Raw genomic sequence first — 27,518 nt, forward strand, 5'->3', positions numbered from 1 at the left:
TGACAGGCTCTCCCTTGTGCTCCTCTTCCACCATGAGCATCAGAGGACCCGGAGACTCGAACTGGCATGTACGTGAGTGTGTAAACAATAGGCTGCTCAGTATGCCTCGTTTCTGAGTTCCAGGCACACAGCACCCCACCTCACAGTCTTCTGGAACCTGCTCTTTTTAACCCAGCTTTCTCCTTTTAAATTATCCATATTAACAGCAGCTCGTATTTTTGTTCCACAAAAGGTTTTATTTAGGAAAGCAACATACAGCTCTAGGTGTTTCAGAGTGCAGCGAGGTGTAAAGACAAACAAGAAACACTCGGGACCCGGCTAGTTGGCCTCTGCCTTCTGGACACTGGGGCTCACCACACCTGACCGGGTTCTCTTTGGCGTCAGGAAGTTCAGAACCAAGTCTGTGGCCTTCTCCGCCACCTTTTCAGCAGGCGTTTTGTGGATTGTTTCATGCTGGGTTTCCTTTCTGTTGTCCCTTCGTTCGATAAACATGACAGGGGTTGCCTGAGGACACCGAGGGGAGCGAGACAGCCCTGCCCACAGGGGCACACAATCTAACAGTGAGGCAGAGAAGTAAACAGCACAATGTGGGGCGGCAAGTCACCAAAGGTGCAAGCTCCGTGTGACCTGGGGACTGCAGGATGACCATCTGACACAGCTTCGGGGTGGCTGAGGTGAGGCGTAACAGAGAGACCGGAAAGCCAAGGGGATGTGTCTGCCAGGCAACATGAAGACCCCCCCCCAGTTGAGTCTGACCCTTTTGTCAACACCTCGTTCAAGTCCCTCAACCGACCTGTCTCCTGTAAAATTCACTATCGCGCTGTCTGTCCTAATCACGTGTCACTTGCCTGAGTGGCTAATTTTCACGTGTACACGCCTTAGAGCAACCTGCTGTCTGCAGCCTTGTTCCTACGACTATGGGTTAGACAGAGGAGCTGCCCAGGGAAGCCCAGAGGGGAGCCACACGGCTCTCGGGTGAACGGGCATTTCTCCAGCATCCGGCTGGAGTGAGCGGGATGGGGTGGGTGGCTGCCAGGGGTGGAAAGGGCCGGGGACACAGAAAGACACGGAGACAGCACACCTCCCGGCTGCTGCCTGACCAGAGCACTCAGAATATTTCCACTCGTTAATGTGAAATGTCAAATCACAAAACAGTTCTCTCAACAGCACAATTGTTTGAAAGAAACAGACCATCAAACAACTACTTCATCACAAACAAAAGCTAGACAATAACTGTGCACTCCCCCCTGAACACCCTCGGAATCCTCGGGCCCTGCAGCCAGCCTTGGGCTCAGTCGAACGTGATGCGGAAGCTGCGCTCCTGCTCTTTGCGCCGCCCCTCGCACACCTTGGTCACTTCCTCCACCTTCCTCTGCAGCAGGGCCGAGTTCTGGTCGATCCATTGCAAGGAGTCCATGTGTGCGTTGAGGATCTTGCAGATCTGCTGCAGTGGGTCGCTGGTGTCGGCAGGGCCCCCGGACGTGTTCAGGTGCTCGATAATGTCCTTGAGGTCCTGGGCCATGCGCTTCAGCTGTGCGTCGATGTTCTCAGCCAGCTTGTAGGTTTTCTCGCGCTCCTCATCGGCGTGCTGCAGGTAGACGGTCCCACTCTGCTCCTTCACCGACTCCTCCAGGGGGCTGAGCAGGTCTTCCAGCTCCTTCTGCTGTGACAGGATGAAGTCAAGCTCTTGGTCCAGCCTCTTCTGGTCCAGCTTCACCTTCTCTACCTCTCGGTGGAGGGCGGTGATCTTTTCCCCGTTCTCGATCAGGGTGCGGTCCCAGGCGTTGACCTGTGTGGCCTGCTGCAGGAAGTGACGTTCCTGGTCCTCCAGCTCCAGGCTCCACTTGTTAATCAGACTCTCCAGCTGGGCGTAGGTCATCACTGGACTGGTGGACACCCCACTGGCTGCACTGGGGCCAGCCGGAGCAGTTAAGGCGGTGGGCGCACTGCTGACGATCCCGGCTGTTGCCAGTGGTTTTAGATTCAAGGCAAAGCTGCTGGTGGTGGCGGCGGCGGCGGTGGATGTAGCTGTAGATGTGGTAGAAGGGGCCTTTAAGCTGAAGCCCAGCGTTCCAGTCCCAGATGTTCCAGCTGTGGTTGCTGGGGCACCAAGGGAGAGCCCAGTGGTGGCAGACGAGGTTGGAGCGGTAGCTAATGAGGCAAAGAGTGTGGGCCCAGCACTGGAGGTGGCAGCAGTGGGTGCGGGAGCAGCTGGCTGTGTGGCTCCTGCTCCAGTGGCTGCCGGTGTGGCTGGAGTGAAGGCCAACCCACCAAGTGTTGTGGGCTGGGTGGAACTCCCCATGGAGCCAATGTTGAAAGTGGAGGTCCCCCCGGTCTGGGACGTGCTTCCACCTGTGAAGGAAAAGCCCCCTGGTGTGCTGGATGGAGCAGCAGAGGTGGTGGTAGAGCCGAACACAAAGCCGGTGGGCGCTGTGCCCTGGCTGGAGGTGACGGTGCTTGAGATGGCATTGGTGAGGGTGCTGCCCCCGAGCCCGAAGCCGCTGGGCTGTGCTGTGGCTGAGGTGGCAGCTGCATTGCTCAGATTCAGCTTTGGAGCACTGATCCCTAAGGAAAACCCAGTTCCTCCTGTGGCAGGTGCTGTGGTTCCAAAACTGAACGCGGAGCTCTGTGCTGCTGGCGCTGGGGTCGTGAGCGAGAACAGGCTGGTAGATGGGGCACTCGCCGCAGGCTGGGATGAAGTCCCAAAACTAAACCCGCCAGTGCCGGACGTAGAGAAAGAAAAGCCGGTGGCAGGGGTGGTTGTTGCTGTCTTTGCAGTGCCAAACGTGAACCCGCCTGTGGGGGCCCCACTGCCTCCAAAATTAAACCCGCTCATGGCTCCCGACTCCGGTGGCAGCAGCTACTCCGGCTCCCAAAGCAAATCCGTCAGGGTCTGCAACCTTGGGGAGATTTTTAAAGCAGAGGAAGTGACATGATCAGATGGCAGTTTTGGAAAGGCAACCTCACTGGCACGATGCAGTGCGGTTTGGAGGGCAGTGGGACTGGACAATCCTAACAAGTGGCCACTCCTTCTCCCTAACCAGGCCCTGCCAACTCTACCAGGAAAGGAGCGGGGTGGGGGACAGGCGCTAGGAGACAGAGGTGCTGGGGCCGTGCACTGCCCCTGTACAGCACCAGTGGGAACCCCCCTGCTGTGGGCAGGCCAAGAGCAGGCACTGTGACTGACCTCAGCCTGAGAAGGCAGCCAGATTCCAGGAGCTTCTGGCGAGCAAGACCAGAAGAAGCACACCAACACCTTTAGGACCTGCTCCCCAGGTTTCCCCGCTGACCGCAAGCAGGAAGGGGGCTGGAGATGCTCCCTTGAGTGCCCTTCTGAACCTCGCAGAAATGGGCCCTGGAGAGCTGAGGTGTACGGCACCCTCATCATTTAGGAGGACGGAGGGCAGGCTGGAGCAACGCCCACCCTTCTAACTCAGGGGTGGGTGTGAGACCCAAGTGCTCAGAGGGCGTGGCCACAATGACTGATTCATTCAAGCAGACATGGAGATCCCAGTGGCCAACCAGAGGCCTCCCCTGGAATTTCTCCCTAGGTGTCCAAGGGCAGGTGGCCGCCTTTACTGGCAGGTGCAGGGCACACACGCACCTGGGGCACCCGCCATGCTCTCAGCCACCACTGGAGAGAGTGATGGGGCAAGTGGAAGAAAGAGAGCAGGTCCCCACCCCATCCCCATTCAGTTTAAACTGACCAGACTTCTGTAATTTTTAACTGAAAAAGCACCAAGCAGAGCCATCTGTTAGCTGAAAAATCAATGGTTACTTGTGGCAAGGGTCAGAGGGCACAGGGACAGAGGTGATTTGGGGTGAATGGTCATGCGCTAAGCATCCATGGGTTAAACAATGGGCTCTCAACGTCATCATGAGTGTCCTTATAAAGCAGAGAGAGGGACAACTTACTGGAGAAGAGACTACAAAACGACGGAAGAGATGGGAGTGATGCACTTTGAACTTGGAGACAGAGAAAGGGGCCGTGAGCCAAGACTTCAGGTGGCCTTTAAAAGCTGGAAAAGGCCGGGACGGAGGTTCTCCCCTGGAGCTGTGGGAAGGAGCCACCCCCACTGACACCCTGGTTTGGGTCCAGTGAGACGAATTTCAGACCCCTGATCTAAACTGTAAGAGAATCAACATGCGCTGCTTTAAGCCCCTAAACTTGTGATGATATGTGAGCGAAGCTACAGAACTAACACAGATGGGAAGTGCCTGGTAAAAGTGACCTTGTGGCTCCCCAGCACTGATCTCAAACAAGGGACAGCAAACCTCTGAGGCTCAGTTCTGTCATGAAAGCTGGTGGCAGCTACAGCGCTGAGGTGCAGGATAGCAAAGAACCAGTGAGGGTGCTCCCTTCCACTGCTGCCGCACCAGGCACACTCCTACACTGTCACTCCGAGCAGAGCCCTGGAAGCTGGTGAGGGAGGGCTGCGGAGAAGAGCTAACTTAGCAGCAGGAGCTGCAAACACCCAACTGTGGCTGCAAGGCGAGGAGTGCCAGTTCCAGAGCAGGGAAGGGGGTTTCTAGGCAGCAACCCCGGGCCCTGTGCTATGGACACTCCCCCGCTGGCTCCCCAACCAGCCTGCCAGGGAGGCTGTGAGGCTGGTCCCAGTGCAGATGGCAGGGAGGGACTCAGATGGGAGTAACTTGCCAATTTTCATCCAACAGTGGGCCCTGAACTCCATTTTTTGGACTGCAAACCCCATTTACTCCTCTAGGCAGATAGGTCCTAGGGAAGAAGCCCTGCTCTGGGGTACGGCTGCTGTCCTGCACCCCAGCTTCCATCCAATACCCCCACATTATTTTCCCTTCATCTAAAACAGTTGAGGTAGTTCAGCTTCAAAACTGTTCCCTGTTTCAGGCATGAAGGTGGCCTCCACACACCAGGAAACAATCTGGGTTTCAATTCTGTTTCTGCCACTCCCTAGCTAAGGGTCTCAGAGCAAATTTTTCCTGAGCCTCTCTATGCCTCAGTTTCTCCATCTATAACGAGGACAAACCTCTCCCACTGTGAAGAACAAGCAAGATCACAACTGAGAAGCCAAGTGCCTCAGAGAAGATGCCCACAAGTCCTGTTTCCTCTTTTCTAATTTTAATTTGTTTAATTGATTTTAGACAGAGAGAGGAAGGGAGGGAGGGAGGGGGAGAGGGAGAGAGAGAGAGAGAGAGAGAGAGAGAGAGAGAGAGAGAGAGAGAGAAAAGCAGGCAGGGAATTATTGTTCTGCTTATTCATGCATCCACTAGGGATCAAACCCACAACTTGGCACATCAGGATGATGCTCTAACCAACTGAGCTACCTGGCCAGGGTTCCCCTCTCCTTCTTCATGCCATTTTATTTTTTGATGTTTCCTACTGTACCTACCACCCCTCCCAACTTCTGCCTTGCCCTGACTTCCTCTAGGAACCCTGTTTTTGGTGAGGTGTCTCCTCGACACAACCACGTGCTTCTGGAGAGAGGACTCCAGGGCCACCTGTGTTACCAGCGGCTCTGCTTGGTCTCAGCCTGCAGACCTCAGCCTGCTGCCTGTCAGCACCTCCGAGGAGCACTGGAAAGGCACACCGGCCGTTGCCAGACGGACAACGGCTGCCCCTCTGGGGCAGGATCCTGGCCCTGGCATGTTTACAGAGCTCGTCTGAGGGCCTCTGAGAAAGGCCTCTTCACTCTTGAGGGGCCATAGCAAGTGTCTGAGGCCTCAGACCCGCAGGCCCCCGCCCTTCTTTTGTGAGAGGACATGCCTGTCACTGCAGAGCTACCTCAAATCGCATTTGTTGTTAGCAGCCACCCACGGGTCTTAGTGCTCGGGTCCTCAGGCCCGGAGAGCTTTTGCTATTAATAAGTTGCAACTAAAATTCTCCAGAAGAACATTTATAACAAAGTCTTTGCTTTTTATACTATTAAAAAACCACAGGAAAAACCACTTTCCGTGCGTGGCAGCTTGTCTGGTTTCATGGCCTGTCATTTACTAAACGCCTCATCGGTTTCCTACCCCAGATGCCGGGGACTGATAATGGCGAACACACACTGATCCAGCCGCAGCTGTTGACAGGTTTAGATGCATTATCGCTCACTTGCTCCCCAAAGCAGGTCTATCTGGAGCAGGTCCACTTTACAGACCAGGAGAGTTAGGCCCAGACAGGTTGCTGAGCCACAGCCTCTGTCCTCCAGGCAGCCAGAGACACAGCAGGCATCAGCTTCAGTACTAGGATTCCAGGCAGGGACAGGGCTGGGTCACAAGTGGGGGCAGGGACAAGGCTCTCACCCTGGCCCGGGTTTCAGGAAGCACATACCTGAGCTGAGTGCTGAAGGATATAGGACCAACCAGGAGACGGGGAGGAAGGGTCTGGTGAAGGCAGAGAGGGAGGGAGGGTGGAACAGGGGTGTTGTAGGGGGCCCAATGACTGGGAGTGGCCAGAAGGAGTGTGTGTGCAGTGGAGGATATTCAGTGGGCCCAGGCTGTCCACACCCTTCGCATCCCACACACAGGACAGACCTGCCCGACAGAGAGTGTCTTTAAGGTGAGGCCTTGAGCCATGTGGTATGTTAGCTTGACCCTCTGGAGGGGCTGGAGACTGAGTAAAAAATGTGACTGACTTTCAATAAAAACCCTCTCCACAAGGCTTGCCTTGTGGACAACAGTCTGTACGTGGTCATGCATCGTTGCTGGGAGGACTGAGCGCTGTCTTTGTGACTCCATTGGAAGAGATGAAGGACCCTGGCACCTGGCCTCTGCTGACCCCTGCCCCGCGTGCCTCTGCCCCTGGCCGATTTTAATCTCTATCCGTTCACCGTACCTGAGAGTCTGCCAGCTGTGTTGAGTTCTGGAGCCCTTCTGGTGAATCACTGAGCCCGAGGGTGATTGTGGGACCCTGACCAGTGTGCTGTGTGATACAGGATGAGGAGCTGGCAGAGACACGAATGCCATGCTATTGGCTCAGACACGTGTGCGGGGAACACACTGAAGAGGCTGGAGGTGGATGGCTGGGTGGTCTGGGTGGTGGCCTGGACCAAGAGCTCAAGGTCCGAGCCAGACAGAACTCTGGCACAGAGGAGAGAGAACCCCAATTTGGGAAACGTACGCGTTTGCACCAAGATAAAACAAAGTGATGGTCTGCAGGATCCACCCCAGTTCACAAACCACCAACAACTAGAACTTCGGGAATTTCTCACAAACGCAGCTGGACAAACACACACAGTCATGAGCTCTGACGCAGGCTTTCCAACTTTTACCGAAGTGGCACGCTGCCCTACGAGAGAAACTGATGGTGCTGGGGGAAAGCAGGAGGAACAGAAACTGAAGCATGCTTCCCTAGAAAAAGTGGAGTGCGTGCCTGGGCCAGCACTCAGTTGGACGGCCACAGCCAAGGCCATCTGCAGCTCACCCACGAGGCATCCAAGGCCCAGGGGAGGAGCTGCTACAAGGCCCCACGTTCGCCCAAGTGTTTCAAACCACATCTGCCTGCCTCCCCAGCCCAGGGAAGTCAGAGCAAGACCCACTCCGGACCCTGACCTGCATACACAACCCGTCCCAGGGCGAGCACCTGAGTTCTCTGCTGTCATCTCCAGCTTCGTCCAGGGCCACCTGCCATCCCGACTCCTCGTTTTAACATCTACTCTCCATGGTGGCAACAGCAGAGGAAAAAGGCCCATCTCCCACGATGCAGTCAGAGAGTAAACAAATTCTTTGCAGCACAATGTCCTTTCATTCAACAAATGCTTCTGAGCACCTGCTATGCACAGGCGCTGTTCAAGGCCTGGAAATGCAGCTGTGGACGAGACAGAGAAGACCCTGTTCTCACGGAGCATACGGTTCGGCAGGCAGGAAAACAGCAAACGCTCAAATAAACCACACACCGTGATGTAGGAGGCTCAGCATGAGGGACAAAGGAGAAAGCAGGGCAGGAGACCTCCAGTCAGGATGGAGACACCTTCGCCTCCTCGCGCAAACACAGAAAGAATTGCAACCAGATAGCAAAACGAGCAACACCTTGAACTGTCAGAAAATCAACATGTATGGAAGTCTGACAAGCAGGAATTTAAAGAGGCCAGATTCATCCAGACGGGAAGGCGGGTCTGAGTCGCAGAGACAAGGTAGTGGTAGAACAGATGGTCCCACATTCACGTGTGGTGGATAAAAATCGGGGGTAGGGGGAGACACAGATTGGGAGTGAGAGAACCCAGCCCCAGGCCAGATAGCACAGCCCAGGTTTCCAGCACCAGGAAGATAATCCCTGCTACCATGGGGAGGAGGAAGAAAATGCTGGATATTTGCTGCTTAAAGGGTCCAGAAAGACTTAGAAGGTATGCAAACCCACCCACTCTGGGTGTTTCACCACCAGGGCAGGGCAGCAGCTGTAAGGGTGCCAGTCACATATGGGAAGTGGATAAAATGATCGGAAATGGGGCAAGTGCCGGGCAGACCTCCAGGAGTCAGGCAATGGCACTGTCCCCTCTCTGAGCCCTACCCCCGCAGAGCCACAAAGCTGTGAAGTGGTTGCCCTGCCCTGGAAATTACCTAAGGCTCCGCCCCACAATTTACAGGTGCCTTTTCTATAGTAGGCCTCGCTACTAAGACAGGGAGTCAAAGCAGCTCTACCCAATGCACAGAATAAACACAGGGAAGCCGCCAAATTGAGGAAACAAAGAAATGTGGCCCAAATGAAAGAACAGAACAAAATCCTAGGGGAAAAAACAAAAACAAAAACAACAAAAAAAACCCAACCCTGCCTGGCTGGTGTAGCTCAGTGGATTGAGCGCGGGCTGTGAACCAAAGTGTCGCAGGTTCGATTCCTAGCCAGGGTACATGCCTGGGTTGCAGGCCATAACCCCCAGCAACCGCACATTGATGTTTCTCTCCCTCTTTCAATCTCCCTCCCCTCCCTCTCTAAAAATAAATAAATTAAAAAAAAAGAAAAAAAAAGAAAAAGAAAAAAACAACCGACCAACCAAACAAAAAAACCAATAAATATTTATAAAAAAAAAAAAAAAACAAAAAAAACCCCTAAATGAAATGGAGATAGCCAACCTATCAGGGGGCAGAGTTCAAAACTCTGGTGATCAGGATAATCAGAGAACTCACTGAGTACAGCAAAAACATAAGGGAAGAAATGAAGGTTACACTAAGCGAAATAAAGAAAAATCCACAGGGAACCAACAGAGAAGGGAAGGAGGCTAGAATTCAAGTCAATGAACTGAAACAAAAGGAAGAAATAAACAGTCAACCAACCAGAACAGAAAGAAGAAACAAGAATTCAAAAACCGAGCACGGCAAAAGAAGCGCCTGGGACATCTCCAAATGTGGCAACATCTGAATCACAAGGGTGCCAGGAGAAGAGGAAGAGCAAGAAATTGAAAACTTTCTTGAAAAAATAATGAAAGAAAACTTCCCTAACTTGGCAAAGGAAATAGACATAAAAGTCCAGGAAGCATGGAGAGTACCAAAGAAGTTGGACCCAAAGAGGACCATACCAAGACATAGAATTAAAATGCCAAAAGTTGATAAAGAGAGAATCTTAAAAGCAGCAAGAGAAAAGCAGACAGTTACAAAGGAGTTGCCATAAGACTGTCAGCTGATTTCTCAAAAGAAGCTTTGCAGGCAAGAAGGGACTGGCAAGAAGTATTCAAAGTGATGAAAAACAAGGACCCTGCCCTGGCTGGTGTAGCTCAAGTGGATCAAGCACCAGCCTGCAAATCAAAGGGCTGAGGGTTTGATTCCCAGTCAGAGCACATGCCTGAATTGCAGGCCAGGTCCCCAGTAGGGGGTGCATGAGAGGCAACCACACATTGATGTTTCTCTCCCTCACTTTCTCCCTCCCTTCCCCTCTATCTAAAATTAATAAATAAAATCTTTTTAAAAAAAGTACGAATGATTCTCAGGACAGGCAGGTTGCCTTCTGTCCAGTGGTGGCTGGGGCAGCAGGCTATGGGGAGTTGGGGTTGGGGGCTGGTCACAAAGGCAGACTGCCAGGCCAGGTCCCTCTACTGATGACAAAGCCACAATGCTGATTCCCTTCCTGATCCTGCTGCTGCCCCTCATTGGCTGCCCCCAGAAGCTTCAGTGACCCTCCCACAATGGGATTCATCTACTGGGGCCAGGGGAACTGCTGTCCCCTGAACCCGCCTCATTCCTTTGTAACAGAAATGCTGCTTCATCATTTGGGGCAGCAACAAGGGCTCCTCAATAGGGCTCAGGAATATGCATTCAGGTTAGCTAGTCCACTGGCGGGCTGGGCGGCGCCCTGGGGCAGCAGGCCCGTAGCTGCATTAAGTCCAGACTGTGGACTTCTGTGTGTTCCAAGGACAGGGGCCTTTGACTGTCCTTTTCTGTCAGTTGCCTGGCAAGACACAGCCTATTAGCTTGAGTCCCTGCTTCTCTACTCTTTAGCCTTGGGGTCTCAGAATCTAGGTTCATCCCTGTGTCTCAGGCTCCTAAAAAAATAAAACAAGGGCTACAGCTCATGAATCATATGGTCTTTGTGAAGAGGAAATGGTCTGATCAATGTCAGGTGCTTACTTTATTAGCACGTGCATCCTCAAGGCCCAGGAAATGTCAACTCATTAACAAAAGTTCTGGGGAGTGATGGGAGCAAATCCTCCTGACATTCCACCCACAGCCACCAGGTGGCACTGCTGACAATGCTGGCGTCCAGGATGGACAGGGTTAGGGTTAGGGTTAGGGCTCTGTGGGAACTTTCCCCCATGATATTAACTATTTAAGACTTAGAGGAAGGGCAGTGATGGGCTGAGAGAGACCAGAGGAGAGGAAAGGGGGTGTGGGCAGAAGAAAGTGAGAGAAGAGAAAATGAGGAAATCAGGAACTCCCTGTCCACCTCCCGACACAATGACCTACGTGCTGTTTCACCAACGAGTCCAACAGAACTCCTCTGCTGCTCACCAAAGTCCACAAACTCTGCTTCTTAAACACTATTTTTTTTTTTAATATTTTATTTTTAGAGAGAGGGGAAAGGAGGGAGAAAGAGAAACATCAATGTGTGGTTGCCTCTTGTGTGCCCCCTACAGGGGCCTGGCCTGGCCTGCAACCCAGGCATGTGCCCTGACTGGGAATCAAACCAGCCACCCTTTGGTTCACAGACTGGCACTCAGTCCACTGAGCCACACCAGCCAGGGCTAAACGTGGTTTTATTTTGTTTTTAAGACTTTATTTATTTTTAGAGAGAGGAAGGGAAAGAGAGAGGGAGAGAAACATCATTGTGTGGTGGCCTCTCCTATGTCCCCTACTGGGGACCCGGCCCCGCAACCCAGGCATGTGCCCCGACCACAGATCAAATCAGTGACCCTTTGGTTCGCAGGCCAGTATTCAATCCACTGAGCCATACCAGCCAGGGCTGCTTCTTAAACACGATTATCACTTAAATCTGTTCCTTGGGGGACAGATGAGCCCAGGAACCCTTCAAGAATGGAAATCACCTGATTAGTAAGTAACTAACATCCAACGCCTTGCTAACCAGATCTTAGCTAAGGCAGCTGTCTCAGCTTTTCAGGCCGCAGAGACAGCAACACAAAGGTCTAAAGGCCAGGCAGGAGTGTGATGAATTATGTTTTGAAAGACTCACTTAGGCTGCTGGGAGTTGGGGGGAGACTGGAGGGAGCCAGAGGTGACCTGGGCTCTTGTGTCCAGCTCTTCCATGTCCATCCTGCTTGGTGAGCATGGCCAGCCCTTGTGCAGGAGCCTCAGAGTGGCAGAGCTGTCTAAGCCAAATCAGCAGCGCAGAAACCTCAGCACTCACCCCAGTGTAAACACCACCCCTAACCCACAGTAAAAGGTATCCCCAACAGGGAGGGCCGAATGGAAACGCCTACCTGGGACTCTGGCCCTAACTTCCTCTGGGCCTGTTCCTCCCGGAGGACCACCACTCGCCATCCTCCCAGGTATAACTGAATTGCATTTAAGTATGTGAAAGCAGCAGCAGAGGAGACAAAAAGGAGGTGTGTCTGTCTGTCTGTCTGTCTGCTCCTCAGGGGGAGGGGCCCCAAAAGGCCTGTTGTGCTGCCTGCCTTTCCCCCCCTCCTGGCCAAGCCCCAGGCAGGGATCCCTCCAGGTTTACTGCAAGTTTAGGTGCTTCCTGTTTAAATGCCTAAATGTCCCCGGTACTCATGGGCTCTCAACCTTCTCTCTCCTTCCTTCCTTCCCTTGAAAACAGAGTCTCTACCCCAAGAATTCGTTTCACAGCTAATTAGTAATTACAGTCTCCTTCCTGCTCCTGAGGCCCAGAATTGTACCCAAAGGAGCTTAAGTGCTGGGACAAACAACTTTCCCCATGGGAAAGCAAATCAGGTAAGACATGCGTAGGGAAGTTAAAAAACAACCAGGAGAGTAGATTTTAAGGAAGTTACTAGAACCACCATTTTTTTAAAAAATATTTTATTTATTTTTAGAGATGGGAAGAGAGAAAGAAAAACATCAATGTGTGGTTGCCTCTTGTACACCCCCTACTGGGGACCCAGCACAACCCAGGCATTTGCCCTAGGCTGGGAATTAAATCAGTCACCCTTGGATTCACAGGCCAGCACTCAATCCACTAAGCCACACCAGCCAGGGATAGAATCACCACTCTTTAACATAATATGACTGGAAGAGATCTGAAGAATACTGTATTGTTTTCCCCCCTACTTTTTATGCCAACAACTGTTCTGTTTCTGTCTCTTGTAGTCAAAGACTACATTTAAATTTTAACTACACAGTTAATACGTCAGTCCTTTCTTTAAAGTACTGTTTTGAACATTACTGACAGAGCTCATTAAGATCCCCTTGGTCACTACCCTCCACCATGGTCCCCACACCCGTGAGGATGTATTAAAAGCCATTAAATCAGTCCACTGTATGCCTACCTCACAGCTGACTTACCCACGCCCCTACTGATGGACATTTGGGACACCCCCCGTTTTCCTTTGTTGTAAACCATACTGCAACAGGCATGCGCTCACACACCTCCTTGGGCCTTCAGATGGTGCTGACAAACACAGACATTTTTCCAGGACAGGGACCCAGAAATGAACTTTGGTGTTACTAGGGACTACCAAATTGCCCTCCAACCCTTTCCCTCCTACCTGCCAGCACCCGAGATTAGGGAAGTTCTGCCAATCAGATACACCAGCTGCATTTATGAAAAATTAACGATAGCAGAATTAATCACTTAGCACCCACGGTGTGCCAGCACGTGGTTGGTAATTCACAAATATGCCTCATTCATTCCATCAACAAACATCCACTGAAACTTAGGACAGAACAGGCCTTGTGCTGGGCAAAGACAATATGGCCTGGCCACTGCCCTCAAAATCCCCAAGTGTTATTTAAACTTGATCAAATGTCACAGCAGCCAAAAGATGCCCTCATCGCCAACCGCTCTTTGCCTCCATCAGCCCACTCCACCCCCACCACCTTCTTGCTGTCCTCCACCCCCACCTAAAGCACTCCTGCCTCAGGACCTTCGCTTTTGCTGCTCCTTCTCCCTGGAAAACTCACCCCCCGCCCCGTCCCCACAGCTCACTCCTTTACCTCCTTGGGTCTTTTCTGAAATGTCACCTACTCAGTGAGGCCTCCCCTGGCTAGCCTTAGGACTTAGCAGCATCTGGAACACAATTCGTCTCATGTACGGTCTGTCCACACACTAGAATGTCAGCTCGAGAGGCAGGATTTCTGCCTGTGACTTCCACTGCTGTACCCCATGTACCCCCCTCCCCCCCGCCCAGCCTGTAAGAGTTGCTGCCATGGCAGCCCCCCGTTGAACCCTGGCAAATGCAGTAAGTGGATCCAGGGGCTGCTTTGTACCAGGTCTTTCAAGTGCTTTCCGTGTACTAGCTGGTTTAGCGCTCACTCCCCACTCTGAGGAAGGTGCCCATAGTATCTCCCTTTGAGAGTTAAGTGACTTGTCCTACAGCAACATAAATGTCAAAGTTAGGATGAATGCGACAAGGTCTTTGCCCTCAAATAATTCAGTTTACTAAGAGGAACAAGAGGTAAGTTATTGACAACCTGGCGGACCCTGTGACGAGCTTTGATTAGAACCTCCTGGAAGCCCAGGGGAGGATCACGGAAACACTCCCAGAGGAGGAAGGATGTTCTGAAGGCTGTGGAAGAGTTACCATATTTTGCTGCATATAATGTTCTCCAGTGTGTACTGTGCACCCATGTTTTTGGCCCAAACTCGCAGGAAAAAAACAACAACCCTTTTGTTAAAAAAAAAATGTCAGTAGTGGAACGATCCACCCTTTTTACTTGCAAAAGGTGAACAGAAGGCTACTGTGTTTCTCTAGGACATTTACAAACAGTTTTCTTCACCTTAAGAAGAAACTGAATAAAAGTAGATGTCCACTTGTTTTAATATTTTAATTCAATTATTTATTTATATTTAGATACTTGGTTTTTTGGTATTATAAATGAATTTTAGCATTTATTTTTTAACATATAATGGTACGAGAAATTTTGTGTAACAAGTGACTACAGAACACAACAACAGATACAAGGTATTTCAGGCACTACCCATGTACAATGTGCATCTTTATTTTCCCTCAAAAATTTGGGCACAAAAGTGAGTTTTAGACACAACAAAATATTGTAGTTAGGGTTGGAAGGGATCAGATCAATACTTCCAGGCATAAGCTGGGACGGGCAAGGGCCTGCCGCCCAGGGCAAGAGTGTTAAATGCCCTGTGTTGAAACCACCAGATGTCAAAGATACACAAATGCAGGAAAGATGCTTGGTATCATTAGCCATCAGGAAATGCAAACAAAAACCATAATGAGAAACCAGTTCACAACCACTAGGGTAGCTGGAATAAAAAAAGGTGGACAATACCAAGTGTTGCCAGGAAGCACAGACCCTGAGCACTTCATTCACTGCTGATGAGAATGTAAAACAGGCCAGCCTCTCTGGAAAACACTCTGGAAGTTCCTCAAAGGATTAAACATAAGAGTTACCCTATATCTACCAATCCCACGCCGAGGTATTTCCCAAGAGAAATGAAAACATATCTACATAAAATTTGTATATGTATATTCAAAATAGTCAAAATGTAGAAACAACCCATATGTCCATCAGTTGATAAATGGATAAAATAATAGGCAAATCTACAGACAGAAAGAAGAATAGTGGTTGCCTAGGGCGGGAGGACTGGGAACCGGGAATGACTGGTAATGGGTATGTGGCTTCTTCTTAGGGTGATGAGAGTGTTCTAATATTAGATTATGGTGATGGGTACACAACCCTGTGGGTGTACTAAAATCCACTGAACTGTACACTGTATTAATAAATGGAGGCGAATGACAAGGAATCTCAATAAAACCATTAAACCAAGCAAGCAAGCATGGGATGATGGGAAGGGGTTTGGAGGGCAGAAGCAGGGCTGCAGAAGTGGGTGGGCGCAGGACAGAGCGGTTTAGCAAACAGGAGCATGCTTTCACCTGAGGACAAGTGATCTGGGGAAGAGGAGGCCTGGCTGAGAACAGGGTGGGAAGAGACTGGGGTGGAGTGCTCCAGTTGGCCAAGAGGCATTGGGGGCCTTTGCAGAAAATGAAGACGGGCATGGATGCGACACCACGGCATCAAGACCCGGAGAGAAAGTGCAGTAGGAATGCATGCGCGCGCACACACACACACTAGCTTAGACACAAGGGCACACACACAGGTGATCCCTCCCCAGCTGCTCTCCTGCAATCAACCAAGTCCCAGGGCACACAAGACCAGATGTCAGCGGGGGAGGGAGAGAAAGGTCCCTGACAGGTTGTGGCAGAGACAGTTGCCAGGGAGAAGGTTTCTCTGGGAACTAGGTGAAAGCCCCTAGAGGCTGGGACAGGGTGGCTTTGATTCTGAGGATCAGAAGCAAACACAGCCCCTACCTGTCCCTGGTATCAGCCACAAGGGAACATTCCAGGACTTTCCGTGCTGGGCCCTGCTGGCAGTGCTTTATCTGCACTGACCCAAGACCTTACGAAGTGGGAACTATCAGCGTTCCCATCTTACAGATGAGCAAACTGAGGTCGAGAGAACCTAAGTAATTTGCCCAAAGGCACAGAAGTAGTTAGTACCAAGTCTGGGCCTTATGAGCTCTCCAATGAGGCGTTTTTTCACCGCCCCCCACCCCAATCATTGCCATGTCCAGTACCCCCTTCCCACTTTCTAATCACACCCTGGGCCATCACCATCACCTTCCAGACTAGTTTAGGTCTCACTCTCCATCCAGTTCAGGGCTCTCCACCTCCCCCAGCTCGAGGCTGGACTCCTGGAGGCTTGGAGTGAAAAGAGTGACATCAGCCGCTCTTTCCTGTCCACCCCTCAGGAATCCGTTCCTGCTCAGAGCGGGGCAGGCAGAAGGGCAAAGGGACCCCGAACTCCCCAGGCTGAGGTGCAGGGCTCTGCTGGCCGCTGACCCTCCGTGTTCTCTGTGGGGCAGTCCCCACCTGCCTGCAGAGGGGGGACCCTGGGTGCCTGTGAGGTTTTCCCACTGCGGTTCCCTGCCTCTGCCTCGACCTCCCTCCCTTGCTCCCCTCAGCTCCCACTATGACTGACCATCCCAGTGGGTGCTGGCTAGGTTGGGGCTCTATTTTCCTCTGTGCCCAAGTCTCCCCAGAAGTGTGTCCATGGCCCACACAGGGGGGAGGGGGCCCAGGCTGCTCCCACCCCCAGCCTTCCTTCTCCCAACCTCCCCTCCTACCCCTGTCCTGGCTGGGTAGAATGAGAATACTTGCTGTGAGACAGGGAGAGGCAGCCCTGCCCGTCAGGCCATGGGGCTCTCCTGCCAAACAGAAGCAACTGCATAGAATGCCAACATCGAGCAAGGCCCCTCTGACAGCGACAGGCCGAGAAAAAAATGTGAAGGTTGTCCAAAGCACAAAAAGGACCAAATGCTGACAACTGCTTCTTAACTAACCACAGCGTTAGCTCCACTCTTTCCTCCACCTCTGGCAGAGACAGATACCCATGATGAACTGTTCCGGCTTCCCTGAACTCTACCCAGCTAACTCAACCCAGCTCCTGTAAGTCCTAACACCCCCTTACTCAGCCATGTCAGATCCCTGTGTGGGGAGGCCTGGCTAGCTGCCGGGTACAAGAAACTCAAGCTGCTCAACTGTATGTGTTCCTGGTGGCCTCTGGCTGGGGGCATGGCCGGCTGCTAAGGGACTGGTGGGGCAGTAAGACACCAGCCCCCGCTTTAGCAGGCCCCCGACCCTTGAGGACACTTTTCTAGAGAGTGCCTTGCCTGCTCCCCACAAACAGGGCCCTCTGGACTTTCTGAGTCTGATCAGACCCTGCCCCTTTGCAACTGTGGCCAGTTCAGCGGAGGGCTGGAACCCACGACTGGGCAGGGAGCAGCATGCACCTGGGGATGGGGAAGTCACAGAACAAAGGTCAGGGACGGCCTGCGGCCTGAGCCTACCCACACTCGTGGTTTGTTGGCTTTTCTCTGAATCACTTGCCAACCTTTTATAACGCATCTCGTGGAAATATCTGGGTTTCCAAATTCTGTGAAATCAGAAGCTCCACACCATTAGGCTGGCACCACTACCCAGCAACATGAGCCGCCACTGGCGGCACTTGTGTCTTTCAGGCGGCCCAGGGCCTCGCTGGCCTGCCTGACCCAGGGCCCGGGGGTCTGTGGGGATGGCTCACTCCCCGAGCCGGGCTCTGTTCTAGGTCTTTCCACTATTCTCTCTCTGGCCCTCACCACTGTCCCCTCAGGAAGGTTCTGCTATTGTCCCCACTGTACTGATGAGGCCACAGCAACAAGGGGGTATGGTATTGTGCCGGAGGCCAGGGAGTGGTAAGTGATGGCACCCCAAGCTCCAGGACACTACACTGTCAATTACCTTCAGGTGGCCCTGGGTTTTTCCTATGGCCAATCCCCACAGGCACATACGAGCGGGGGTACCCCAGTGATAGCCCCAGCATTTAGAAGCTGGGGCTCCAAGAGGGGAGGTGTGGTAGGCTGGATAATGCTGCCTCCCAAGATGTCCATATCCTAGCTCCCAGAACCTGTGAATATGTGACCTCACGTGGCAAAAGGCACTTAGCCGATGTGATTGGGTGGCCCTAATATAATCACAAAGGTCTTTACAACAGAGGCAAGAATAGCAGAGGAGGAAATAGATGTGGCAATGGAAGCAGAGGCTGGAGTGATATGAGGAAGGCCTGAGCTAAGGAATGCAGGAGGCCTCCAGCAGCTGTGAAGGGCCAGGAAATGGATTCTCCCCTGGAGCTTCCAGAGGGAACATGGTCCTGCGGACCCATTGCACACCTTTGGTCTCCAGAACTGAAAGGGAGTGAGTGAGTGTTGTTTTAAGCCACTCAGTTTGTGGCAGTTTCTTGCAGCGGTGAACACAGAAGTGAATAGGGAAGACCACCAAGGGTGCCAGGGCTGGCGCAGTAGGGCAGGGCCTAACTAGGTGCTAAGAGCTGTGGCTGCTTCTGCCAAGGAAGGTGCAATCAGGGAGGTGCAGCAGGAGTGAGGGGAGGGAAGGGGCTCCAGAGGACTCTGAGCTGCCCCTTCCCCGAGTGAACTGGCCTTGGCCTTCCTGCCCTTGTTTGCCAGGACACCCACCTCCAACCCCTGGCCCCCTGGCCTGCATAACCCAGATACCTGCCCTCCTGCCTCTTCAGGGACAACACTACAGATCTCCCCAGCTTCTGTGCACAAGCAACTCTTTTAAAAGTGAACTGATGCCCACCGAGACTACAGTAGCACAGGGCTGGGGGCTGTGACACTGGGAACGAGGGTCCTGACCCTGCCTTCCAAGGGCTCAGGGAAGCAGCCATGGACACAAACATCTGTCTGCGAAAGCAGAGCTGAGTGTGCTGGGGATGGGAAGAGAAACAAACGTGTAAGGATCCTCCAGGTAGTTAAGTGCTGGGCTTTACGTGTCTCATTTCACGCAGTCCTCCCAGCACCCCAAGCCTTAGAGAGAAATAACTACTGTTCATAAGTAGGCAGGTCCTGTTCTAGCAATTTCACATTCACTGATCTGCTTCCTTACAAGAACTATGAGATGGGGCCTCTTATCCCCACTTTATGGGTCAGGGAGGAGATGCCACTGGCTCAGGGACACAGGAGTGGTGGAAATGGGACATGAACCTGGCAGGCAGGCTCCAGAGCCCTCAATCTGACCCGCTCTGCAGAAAGCAGGTGAAGTTGAGGCAGAGTAAGGACCCTGTCTGCACCTCCAGCCAGGACTAAGTGGTGTGGGTTCAGGATTGGAACCTGGGACCATCTGATGCAAACTTAGTGCCCTTCCCATGATGGCAGACTGTCCCCTGAGTTGGGAAAGCAGTGAGGGCTTGCTGCAACAGTACAGGTGAGGAGGGCCTCCTCTAGGCAGGGGGGATGGGGAGAAGCAAGTTAGAATCAATAGAATTTGTCAACTGAGCAGCAGCAAACCTAAGGTGATAGCCCAGGCCTGGTGGCCTCCCAGCAGGCTATGCCCTGGGCGGGGGTGGGGGGTGGGGTGTCAGATCTAATAGGAGCAAACAGATTCTCCCTGGGGCTTGTAGGGCCTTAGAAGCTGTAAAGGGGGGGCGGGGGGCGCTAGGCTCCAACCAGCAGTGTGATTATATCAATGCCTTTCTCCTCTATGGGTCTCAGCCTTGCCCCCTCCAAGACCAGTGGGTTAGCCTCTACGATGTGATAATCCTTCTTGGTGCAGCATCTTGGATTCCCAGGGTCCTGCACAGGTGGCTGCTCCCCTTCCCCTGCCATAGCCCCCGGCCCTCCTCTTGCTGTGCTAGTCCTCTCCCAGATCCAGGGCTCTGCTAACCCGGAGCCTGTTGCCAGGAGAGCTTGGGGCCCCCAGAGAATCCCTCCACTCCCCCTCCCCATCAAAGAGCCAGGGTGATGCAACCTGCCTGCAACTGCCACTTCACTCCCCAAGGCTGGTCCTTCCGAACTGACAAAGAGTCCCCAGCAGCCCCACCCATGCTCCCAAGCCCTGTTCAAGAGTTGAAAGGGCTGGGGCACCTAGACTCTGCGAAGCTGAGGGAAGCTGAGGCATCTGAGTCCCAGAGGGGCCACAGGTCCAAGTCAGGGGTAGGCACTGAAGCAGATTCAGGGTGCCAGGACCTGGGTTCACAGACAGCCACTGATGACCCACCCTCCATAAATTAGAAATACTTAGAAGGGCTAGAGAGTTAAGTGTGAGAACTGGCGCCTACTCAGCTGCTTGGGTGGGGAAGTCAGCACCAGAGTTGAACTGGGTGGGATCCAACGGCTAGAGAGAAAGAAGTGCAAGGGGCTGGGACAGGGGCACCAGGTTCCCTCCCCCAATGTCTTCTCAGTCTGCATACACTGCACACAGCCAGCAATATTATTCGCCTACAGAGCAAGTTCATTTCCAGTTATTAAAAAATAAGGTCAATATCCATGGTCTCAAAAACCCATAAACCTAGCCTATGAGACAAAACCAGACTGAGGGGCTTTCTATAGAACACCCGGCCTACAGTGGCCATGAAGAACGAGAAAAGCCAGGGACACTGCTGCAGACCAGAGGAGGCTAAGGAGACACAAGGACTAAATGTCATACAGCATCCTGGAAGGGATCCTGAAACAAAAAAGGCTATTGGGGAACAACCAATGAAATCAGAATAAAGTTAAAATTTTGGTAAAAGAAATGCACAGATGCTTACCTGTGACAAAGGTACCACATTAATGCAAGATGGCAACAATGGGGGAAATTAAGTGAAGGGTACACAGAAACCCTGAATTATCTTTTTTGCAACTTTTCTATAAACCGAAAATTATTCCCAAATAGTTAACAAACAAAAAACCCTAGTCCGCATGCATAATGTAGAGGATCTCAGAAACGTGTGTGTGTAACTGTACCTCCTCACTGCCAGCATCCTGTCTAACACTCCACCCTAATCCCCTCCCCGCCCCATTATCACTCAAATCTCCACTGGCAAGTGGAAGGAGGCCGGTTCTTAAAAGATGGGGGACCAGTCACAACTTTAAAGCACTAACTGCTCAGCAACGGGGTAAAACATATCCACCTCAATAACAACAACCCCTTATACAGTGCCTGCTGTGCGCCCGGCGCTAGTCTAACTAAGCGCTTGACCTGGATGAACTCATTTAATCCTCAAAACAGCCCTAAGTGGTAGGTACTATTAATGGCCTTATTTATTTGGTTATTTATTTAATCCTCATCTGGGGATACATTTATTGATTTTAGAGAGGAAGAGAGAAAGAGAAATGTCAATGTGAGAAACTCATCCATTGCTTCATGTATGTGCCCTGACTGGGACTCAAACCTGCAACAGATTGGGTGCAGAGGACAATGCTCCCACCAATTGAGCCACCTGGCCAGGTCTTTTTTTTTTTTTTTTTTTTTAAACGTGAGGAATCTGAGACACAGGGAAGTAAGAGAAATGGCTAGTGTCACACAGCTAGTAAGTGGGGTACAATCAGGGTTTGAACCCAAACCACCTTGCTCCAGAGTCTACGATGTTGACTGCTGCTCTGTGATGCCTAGGTAATAATGCAGCCCCTGCCGGCTCAAGGAAATATATAGGACAATTGCCCAAATACTGGCAGAGAGGACTTCAGTGCTCTAAGGAAAAGAGGTCAGATCCTCCTGCATGCTCAGGGAAGGTGGAAGAAATCTGTGTATCTTTATTCCCAACGTAACTCTCAAGATTAGGGTTCTCCCACCTTTAGATTTTGATTCAGTCCCATAACCACCATAAAAGTGACGACTGAACTCCCAGTGTGACGCCCTGATGTGGATGGAGGCGGGGTGGGGAGAGAAGTTTCTACACCAGAGGGAAGATTCACATGCACCTGAGCTGGTGGAGGACCCAGTGCGCAGGGAAGGACTGGCCAGGAAGCTCCCTGTTCTAGTAAATGGACGTACAGCTCTCCCCATGTTTGTCGGGACTGTGAGACTAACCAAGTGGAGGGCATCGCAGGAAATCAGGGTGAGGAGCAGGGGCAGAAGAATGAACCAACCGCCCCGACAGCAGTGCGGTGGTCAAGGGCTGAGGGAAGGCAGGCAGCACAAGGAGAAAAGGGCAGAGAGGGGGCAATGATGCCTGATTCCCTGCATCCCTGGATCAGGACGGGGCTGAATACCCAACATTTGGAACGGGTAAGGGTGGGGGTGGCTGGAAATTGCCCCCTTGGAGGAGTGAATGAGACACAAGAAGGCCCTATTAGCAGGGGTTGGTTGGTCAAGTGCCTGGGGCTCTCACGGGGGTGGGGGAGGGGGAGACTGGGCCCTAGAGTTTCTCTTAATAACAACATACATGGAACAGACATGTATGAGCTGGGCTCTGAGTGTGGGGCCTCACAAGTATCGGCTGATTTCTCATGAACAACTAACTCCATCACGTACAGTTGATTATTCTCATTTTACAGACAGTTCCCAATCTGAGGCCAGAGGACTTCAGTTATTCACCCAAGGCCACCATGGCTGGTCTGCAATTTGAATGGAGGGCGGGCTGTGACTCACGAGGGGCCCTAACTCACAAAAAGGGTTTTCTGGGTGAGACGGAAGTTGGGGAATGAAGAGACCAGCATGCGGCTGGCCGGAAATTCATAAAGTGGAGGGAAGTAAATGAGAAATGAAGCAGTGCTGGTCTCAGGGAGGAGGAAATCAGGCCCAATGGTCAAAGAGAGCAGAGGGCCAGATCCACTATCAGAAGGAGGGAGACAGACCCCAGAGCCACAGGGAAGGGAGGACCAGAATCTTCTCCGGGGTCAGAATGATAGGGGACTCAAGATTTAGCAAATTTTAGCTTAAGGTAAAAAGCTGTCAGTCTAGCAAGTAATGTGTACGTTAAGCTTTTGTTTCAGGAACTATAGATAAGGCCCATCCTGGCTCCTGAGAAAAGCAGCCGACCTCCTGGGGCACTGGCTAGAGATTACCGCCTGGGGACAAGTTGGAGGCATCCGGGCCTTTTGTGTGACTCGCCCCCCCCCACGCCCTTGGGAACAGCTAACTGCTGAGAACAGGAATGTTGCAGCTTCACTCTTTCCTGCTCACCTAATCCTCCCTGAATTTCAAAGCCCTCACTGCACCTTATTTGTCCTCCCCCAACCCCTTATAAAAGATCTGGCCAGGAAAGAAAAGGGAAGATGGTTAGGGTATGAACCCGCCATCTTCTCAGATCGCCGGCCATCTGAATAAAGCACCCATAAAAGATTCAACCGCTGTCATTGCTTATTGGATTTGGTAGTGACAGGCAGACCAAACGCCAGTGTCTTTTCCAGTTACAAGAAGAAAAAGGGAACTGAATCCCAAGTCGTAGAAAGGAAAGAGCCGAATTAGGCCCGCGGGTTGGGGCCTCGGCGGGGCGGGGCGGGGCGCGGCGCGTCGCGGAAGGATCTGAGCAGGCCGTGCTGCGCCGCCCCTGGTATATCTGTCCATTGTCCCCGGGGCCACTTCATTCCCCATCCTCGCATCACGTCAGATCTAGATCTCTCCTCGCGTTAACGCGACACCAGCTCGGCCTGTGTAGCCCCAGCGATGGCTCTGTAGCCGCGACCCCTCCGAGACCTCTGCCCGTCTCTGTGCTCACCACGCCTGCGTTCTCCGCTCCCACCTTCTTTCTTCAGCCGAGGCCGCCACTGCCTCTCCTTTCAGAAGCCATGGAGTGAGTAACCGTTCGTCCCTACCGCTCCAACTGCCTTTCCCGCCCTTTCGAAGCTCGCGGCCTTCACGACCAAGCTTGGGGCGTTGGGGGTGGGACAAGAGTAAGGGATCACGGTCGCGCAAGCGCAGAGAAAGGAAAGCGGGCGTCGGGGCGCGGCCAAGCATGCGCACTCGGCCTGATTGTGAGGGAGAGTTCTTAATTCCAGAGAATGTCGGGGTGTAGAGACGGTCTGTGTGCGGTTGCGCCGGCGCATTAACAGCTTTTGGAGAGGGTTTTCCACCTCCTCCTCTTGGAACCATTCTGTCTTCTCGCTGTTGCTCGAGCGCCTCAGCGCACCAGAGTCCGTATTTATTTGTGAAGGTCTGGCAGTAAACAGCTGCACATGCGCAGTAATCCGCAGGAGGGCGGAAGTGAGAGAGCAACGGGACGGTCCTAGTGGTTGAGCATGCGTTTTGGCCCTCGGCGAGGCAGCCACGTGTGGAAGGTTGGAGTGTGTGGGAGCTGTATTCTGCTGGTCCCCTCCACCCTCCCTGCTCCACATTGCTTAAGTCCCACAGCACAGCTTCCCTCCCTTTCATTCAGGCGTTTGGGGCGGGTGGTGGCTTAGACTGGGCAGAAAGAGAGGTTTAGAGACAACCTGTTAAGAATGGGGTGGAGCTACAGTAACAATCACGTCGCGTAAGACAGGGCTTACAGGAGCCATTGTGAGAGGGGGCGGGGTTGAGTGAATTTCAGATGAAGGGTGGGGCTCTGATTGGAGAAAGAGGCCAGGACTGGGGAATCTTCGGGAAGAGGGCCAGGATAAACAATGAGGCGGGACTGGGAGGGGTAATGCAGATCACTGCAGAGTTCTCAAAGGAAAGAATGGGATTTGAAGAGATGACATCGAAGGGGCAGGGCAGTGGGGGTGGGGAGGGAATTCCCATGGGAACTGAGTTGACAGGGCACCGAGGGAGGGGGTGGGGCCTAATAGAAGGATTTTTAGAGAAAGAGGTGTGGCCTGAAGTAAATTACCCAGGAATTGACTTCTTTATATGGTGTGGGTAGGAGGGGCTAAAGGAAATTCCCCTGGGAGACCATTAGGTTTCTGTACTGAAAAGATTGGGTCTTGGGAATTTTGGAGAAAAGTAAGGCAGGCATAATGAGAATTCCCTTGGGAGTGGATAGGGTTCAGAGATTGGGGGAAAAAAGGACAAATTTAGAATTCTGAGAGGGCAAGGTGGAGCCCCAAGCCCAGTTGGGAGAGGTTGGGAGGACCCTGGGGATATGGGGTTGTGGCTTGGTTACCCTGTGACTTCTGGCCGTGAGTGAGGCTGGCCTGTGACCCCACCCACTTTTGTCTCACTCGCGTAGGTCCTCCACTTTCACCGTGGTGCCTGTCTTCGCCCAGCTGAGCTACCTCCAGAGCCTCCTCCCAGTTGCTGGTGCAGCTTCCTTCATTGCCATCCTCGCCCCGCACCTGTGCTGCAGCCATGTCACTCCTGGCGACCCTGGGACTGGAGCTGGACAGGGCCGTGCTCCCAGCTGGCGGCCTGGGTTGGCTCGTAGACTATGGGAAACTCCCCCTGGCCCCTGCCCCCCTGGGTCCCTATGAGGTCCTTGGGGGAGCCCTGGAGGGCGGGCTTCCAGGGGGGGGAGAGCCCCTGGCAGGTAAGGGCCAGTGAAGAATGTGGGTGGGGTGAGCTGGGACATGGGGGGCAGAGTAGAAAGAGGAAGAATTCATTCATTTATTCATTGGATACATAATTGTTGAGCATCTGTAATATGCCAGGCGCTGTTTTGAGTGCCAGGGATGTAGCTAGGAACAAGACTGACATGACCCCTGTCTTCCTGGAGCTTGCACTCCAGTGGGGAGGCAGACAAGACAGATTCAATGATGAGGTATTGGGAGAAGTGGGAAATGCTTAGTAGCTGACCTAAAAAATGACTGTGGGGACCTAGCTTCGATTGGGTAGCCAGGAAACCCTCACCAAGTACATAACATTTTGGCTGAAGCCTAGAGGATGAGAAGGAAAAGACCCAAGGGAAGAGCTTTTCAGGTGGAGAAACAGCATATGCAAAGGCCCTGAAGCAGAAATTACTTGATTCATTAGTGTGCCCCAAATGCTTGGAACATAGTGGGTTTTCAGTAACTGATGAATTAAAGATGAAACGGGGTGTGTTGTGTATGTGATACCTGGTTTCCTTTTTAAGATAAACTTCAGAGTAAACCAGAGAAGCTATAGATGTAGGTTAATCAGTAAAGAGGATGTTGGAATGGTTGAAGAGATGGCTGGTTCATTGTTGTTTGAGTCATTCGTTGGTTGACTGGTTCATTGATTGGTTGGTTAATAGGGTTGGTTGATTGGTGGACTGATTTATTTAGTTGATTGGCTGGTCCACTGGTTGTTGGTTGTTTGCTTGACTAGTTTGGTGATTCATTGATCGGTTGGCAGATTGACTGGCTGGTTGGTGGATTTACTCGATGAGATAAATGAAGCAAACAGGAGTGGGCACCCAGCTGGGTGGAAGACCAGGAACTCAAGGAACTCTGTCCTCCTCCAATCCCCCAGGTGATGGCTTCTCTGACTGGATGACTGAGCGGGTTGACTTTACCGCCCTCCTCCCTTTGGAGCCCCCCTTGCCCTCAGGTGCCCTCCCCCCACCGTCCCCACCCCCACCTGACCTAGAAGCCATGGCGTCCCTCCTCAAGAAGGAGCTGGAGCAGATGGAAGACTTCTTCCTTGATGCCCCGCTTCTCCCACCTCCCTCCCCATCACCGCATCTGCCTCCACTGCCTCCACCACCAGCACCGCCACCACCACTGGCATCCTCCCTTCCTCTCCCCCTCCCACTCCCCACCTTTGACCCTCCCCAGCCCCCTGTCCTGGATACCCTTGACTTACTGGTCATGTACTGCCGCAACGAGGCCGGGCAGGGGGATGTGGGGTTGGCTCCCCTTCCCCCAGCACAGCAGCCCCCTCCTCCACCTCCACCCTCTCGCCCGGCCCCTTACCCCAATCCTGCCACCGCCCGAGGGGACCGCAAGCAAAAGAAGAGAGACCAGAACAAGTCAGCTGCTCTGAGGTACCGCCAGAGGAAGCGGGCGGAGGGTGAGGCCCTGGAGGGTGAGTGCCAAGGGCTGGAAGCACGGAACCGGGAGCTGCGGGAGAGGGCTGAGTCTGTGGAGCGGGAGATCCAGTATGTCAAGGATCTGCTCATCGAGGTGTACAAGGCCCGAAGCCAGAGGACCCACAACAGCTAGATGGGCAGGGGCTTTGGCCTGTAGGGGGCGCTGGTCTTCAGCTCTGGCTCACCTCTGGCTCACCTCTGTCTCTGAGGCTGAGGTGGAAGGGTCCCTCCATCCTCCCTTTGCCTCCAGCTGCTTTCCAACCTCCCCCTTTCTCCTTTTATTCTCGTGTCCTCTCTTGTGCATTTCTGATTTTGCTCCCCTTCTCCCTCCCCAGTACCAGGGCATGCTTGGCCTTCTCAGGTGACAGCTGAGGGAGGGAGGCCCCTGGGGAGTTCAGGGAGTAGGGGAGAGCTTGGAAACCTGGTCTCTGGAACAGCAGACTGAGGCCTGGAGCTGTGCAGAATGACCCCAGATGAGGGCAGGAGGGCTGCCTGGGGAGTAAGTCGGGGAGGGTGTTAAGAATGGCGCCCATATAGTAAGCAAAAGAAGCAAGCCGGGTGACCCTGGGAAACTACATTTGGTCAGGGAGCCCAAGGGTGGCCAAGTTCGAAGAGCCGGTGGCTATGGAGGTGGGGGCAGGAAGAAGGCAGGTGGGTGTGGCCATAGTTGGCAATTGGGTGTCCCTTTTAGCTCTGGGGGGAGATCAGTGTTTGGTGAAGGTGCTGGGGCAGGGCTGCGTCTAGTTGAGGGAGGTTGGGGAAGTGATCCTTTGAGGGCTTGTGGTGGAAATAAAATGAGGAATTTC

General features: G+C 52.7%; 3 protein-coding genes and 1 non-coding gene across 7 annotated transcripts in view; 1 reads left to right on the forward strand and 3 right to left on the reverse strand.

Moving 5' to 3' along the window:
• The window catches only part of IL4I1 (interleukin 4 induced 1), a 35,765-nt gene extending 12,123 nt beyond the window's left edge, over positions 1-23,642 (reverse strand). For both annotated transcript variants that reach the window (XM_045856203.1, XM_045856202.1), the window contains exon 1: positions 23,527-23,642. The gene's annotated coding sequence lies outside the window, so the exon portion shown is untranslated. The remainder of the gene's footprint in view (positions 1-23,526) is intronic.
• Positions 214-23,660, reverse strand: NUP62 (nucleoporin 62). 2 transcript variants are annotated; one of them, XM_045856206.1, is made up of 3 exons: positions 23,527-23,660; positions 7,547-7,771; positions 214-2,900 (listed from the first exon to the last, which is right to left on the reverse strand). In XM_045856206.1, the coding sequence occupies exon 3, from the start codon at positions 2,834-2,836 to the stop codon at positions 1,292-1,294; it is 1,545 nt and encodes a 514-aa protein (XP_045712162.1). In that variant the 5' UTR covers positions 2,837-2,900; positions 7,547-7,771; positions 23,527-23,660; the 3' UTR covers positions 214-1,291. The 2 variants fall into 2 exon arrangements, with proteins under 2 accessions (XP_045712162.1, XP_045712161.1); XM_045856205.1 differs by lacking the exon at positions 7,547-7,771 and having other exon boundaries at positions 23,527-23,659.
• LOC123830360 lies at positions 14,208-14,337 on the reverse strand. Its single transcript, XR_006787746.1, has one exon. It is a non-coding gene; the product is annotated as a small Cajal body-specific RNA 24 (non-coding RNA).
• Positions 23,466-27,518, forward strand: ATF5 (activating transcription factor 5). 2 transcript variants are annotated; one of them, XM_045856207.1, is made up of 3 exons: positions 23,466-23,601; positions 24,955-25,251; positions 26,154-27,518. In XM_045856207.1, exons 2-3 carry the CDS (start codon positions 25,074-25,076, stop codon positions 26,843-26,845), a joined length of 870 nt encoding a protein of 289 aa, XP_045712163.1. In that variant the 5' UTR covers positions 23,466-23,601; positions 24,955-25,073; the 3' UTR covers positions 26,846-27,518. The 2 variants fall into 2 exon arrangements, with proteins under 2 accessions (XP_045712163.1, XP_045712164.1); XM_045856208.1 differs by lacking the exon at positions 23,466-23,601 and adding an exon at positions 23,976-24,085.

The sequence above is a fragment of the Phyllostomus hastatus genome, unplaced genomic scaffold, assembly GCF_019186645.2.
Source record: "Phyllostomus hastatus isolate PE091 unplaced genomic scaffold, TTU_PhHast_1.1 phas_scaffold_1224, whole genome shotgun sequence".
NCBI lineage: Eukaryota > Metazoa > Chordata > Mammalia > Chiroptera > Phyllostomidae > Phyllostomus > Phyllostomus hastatus.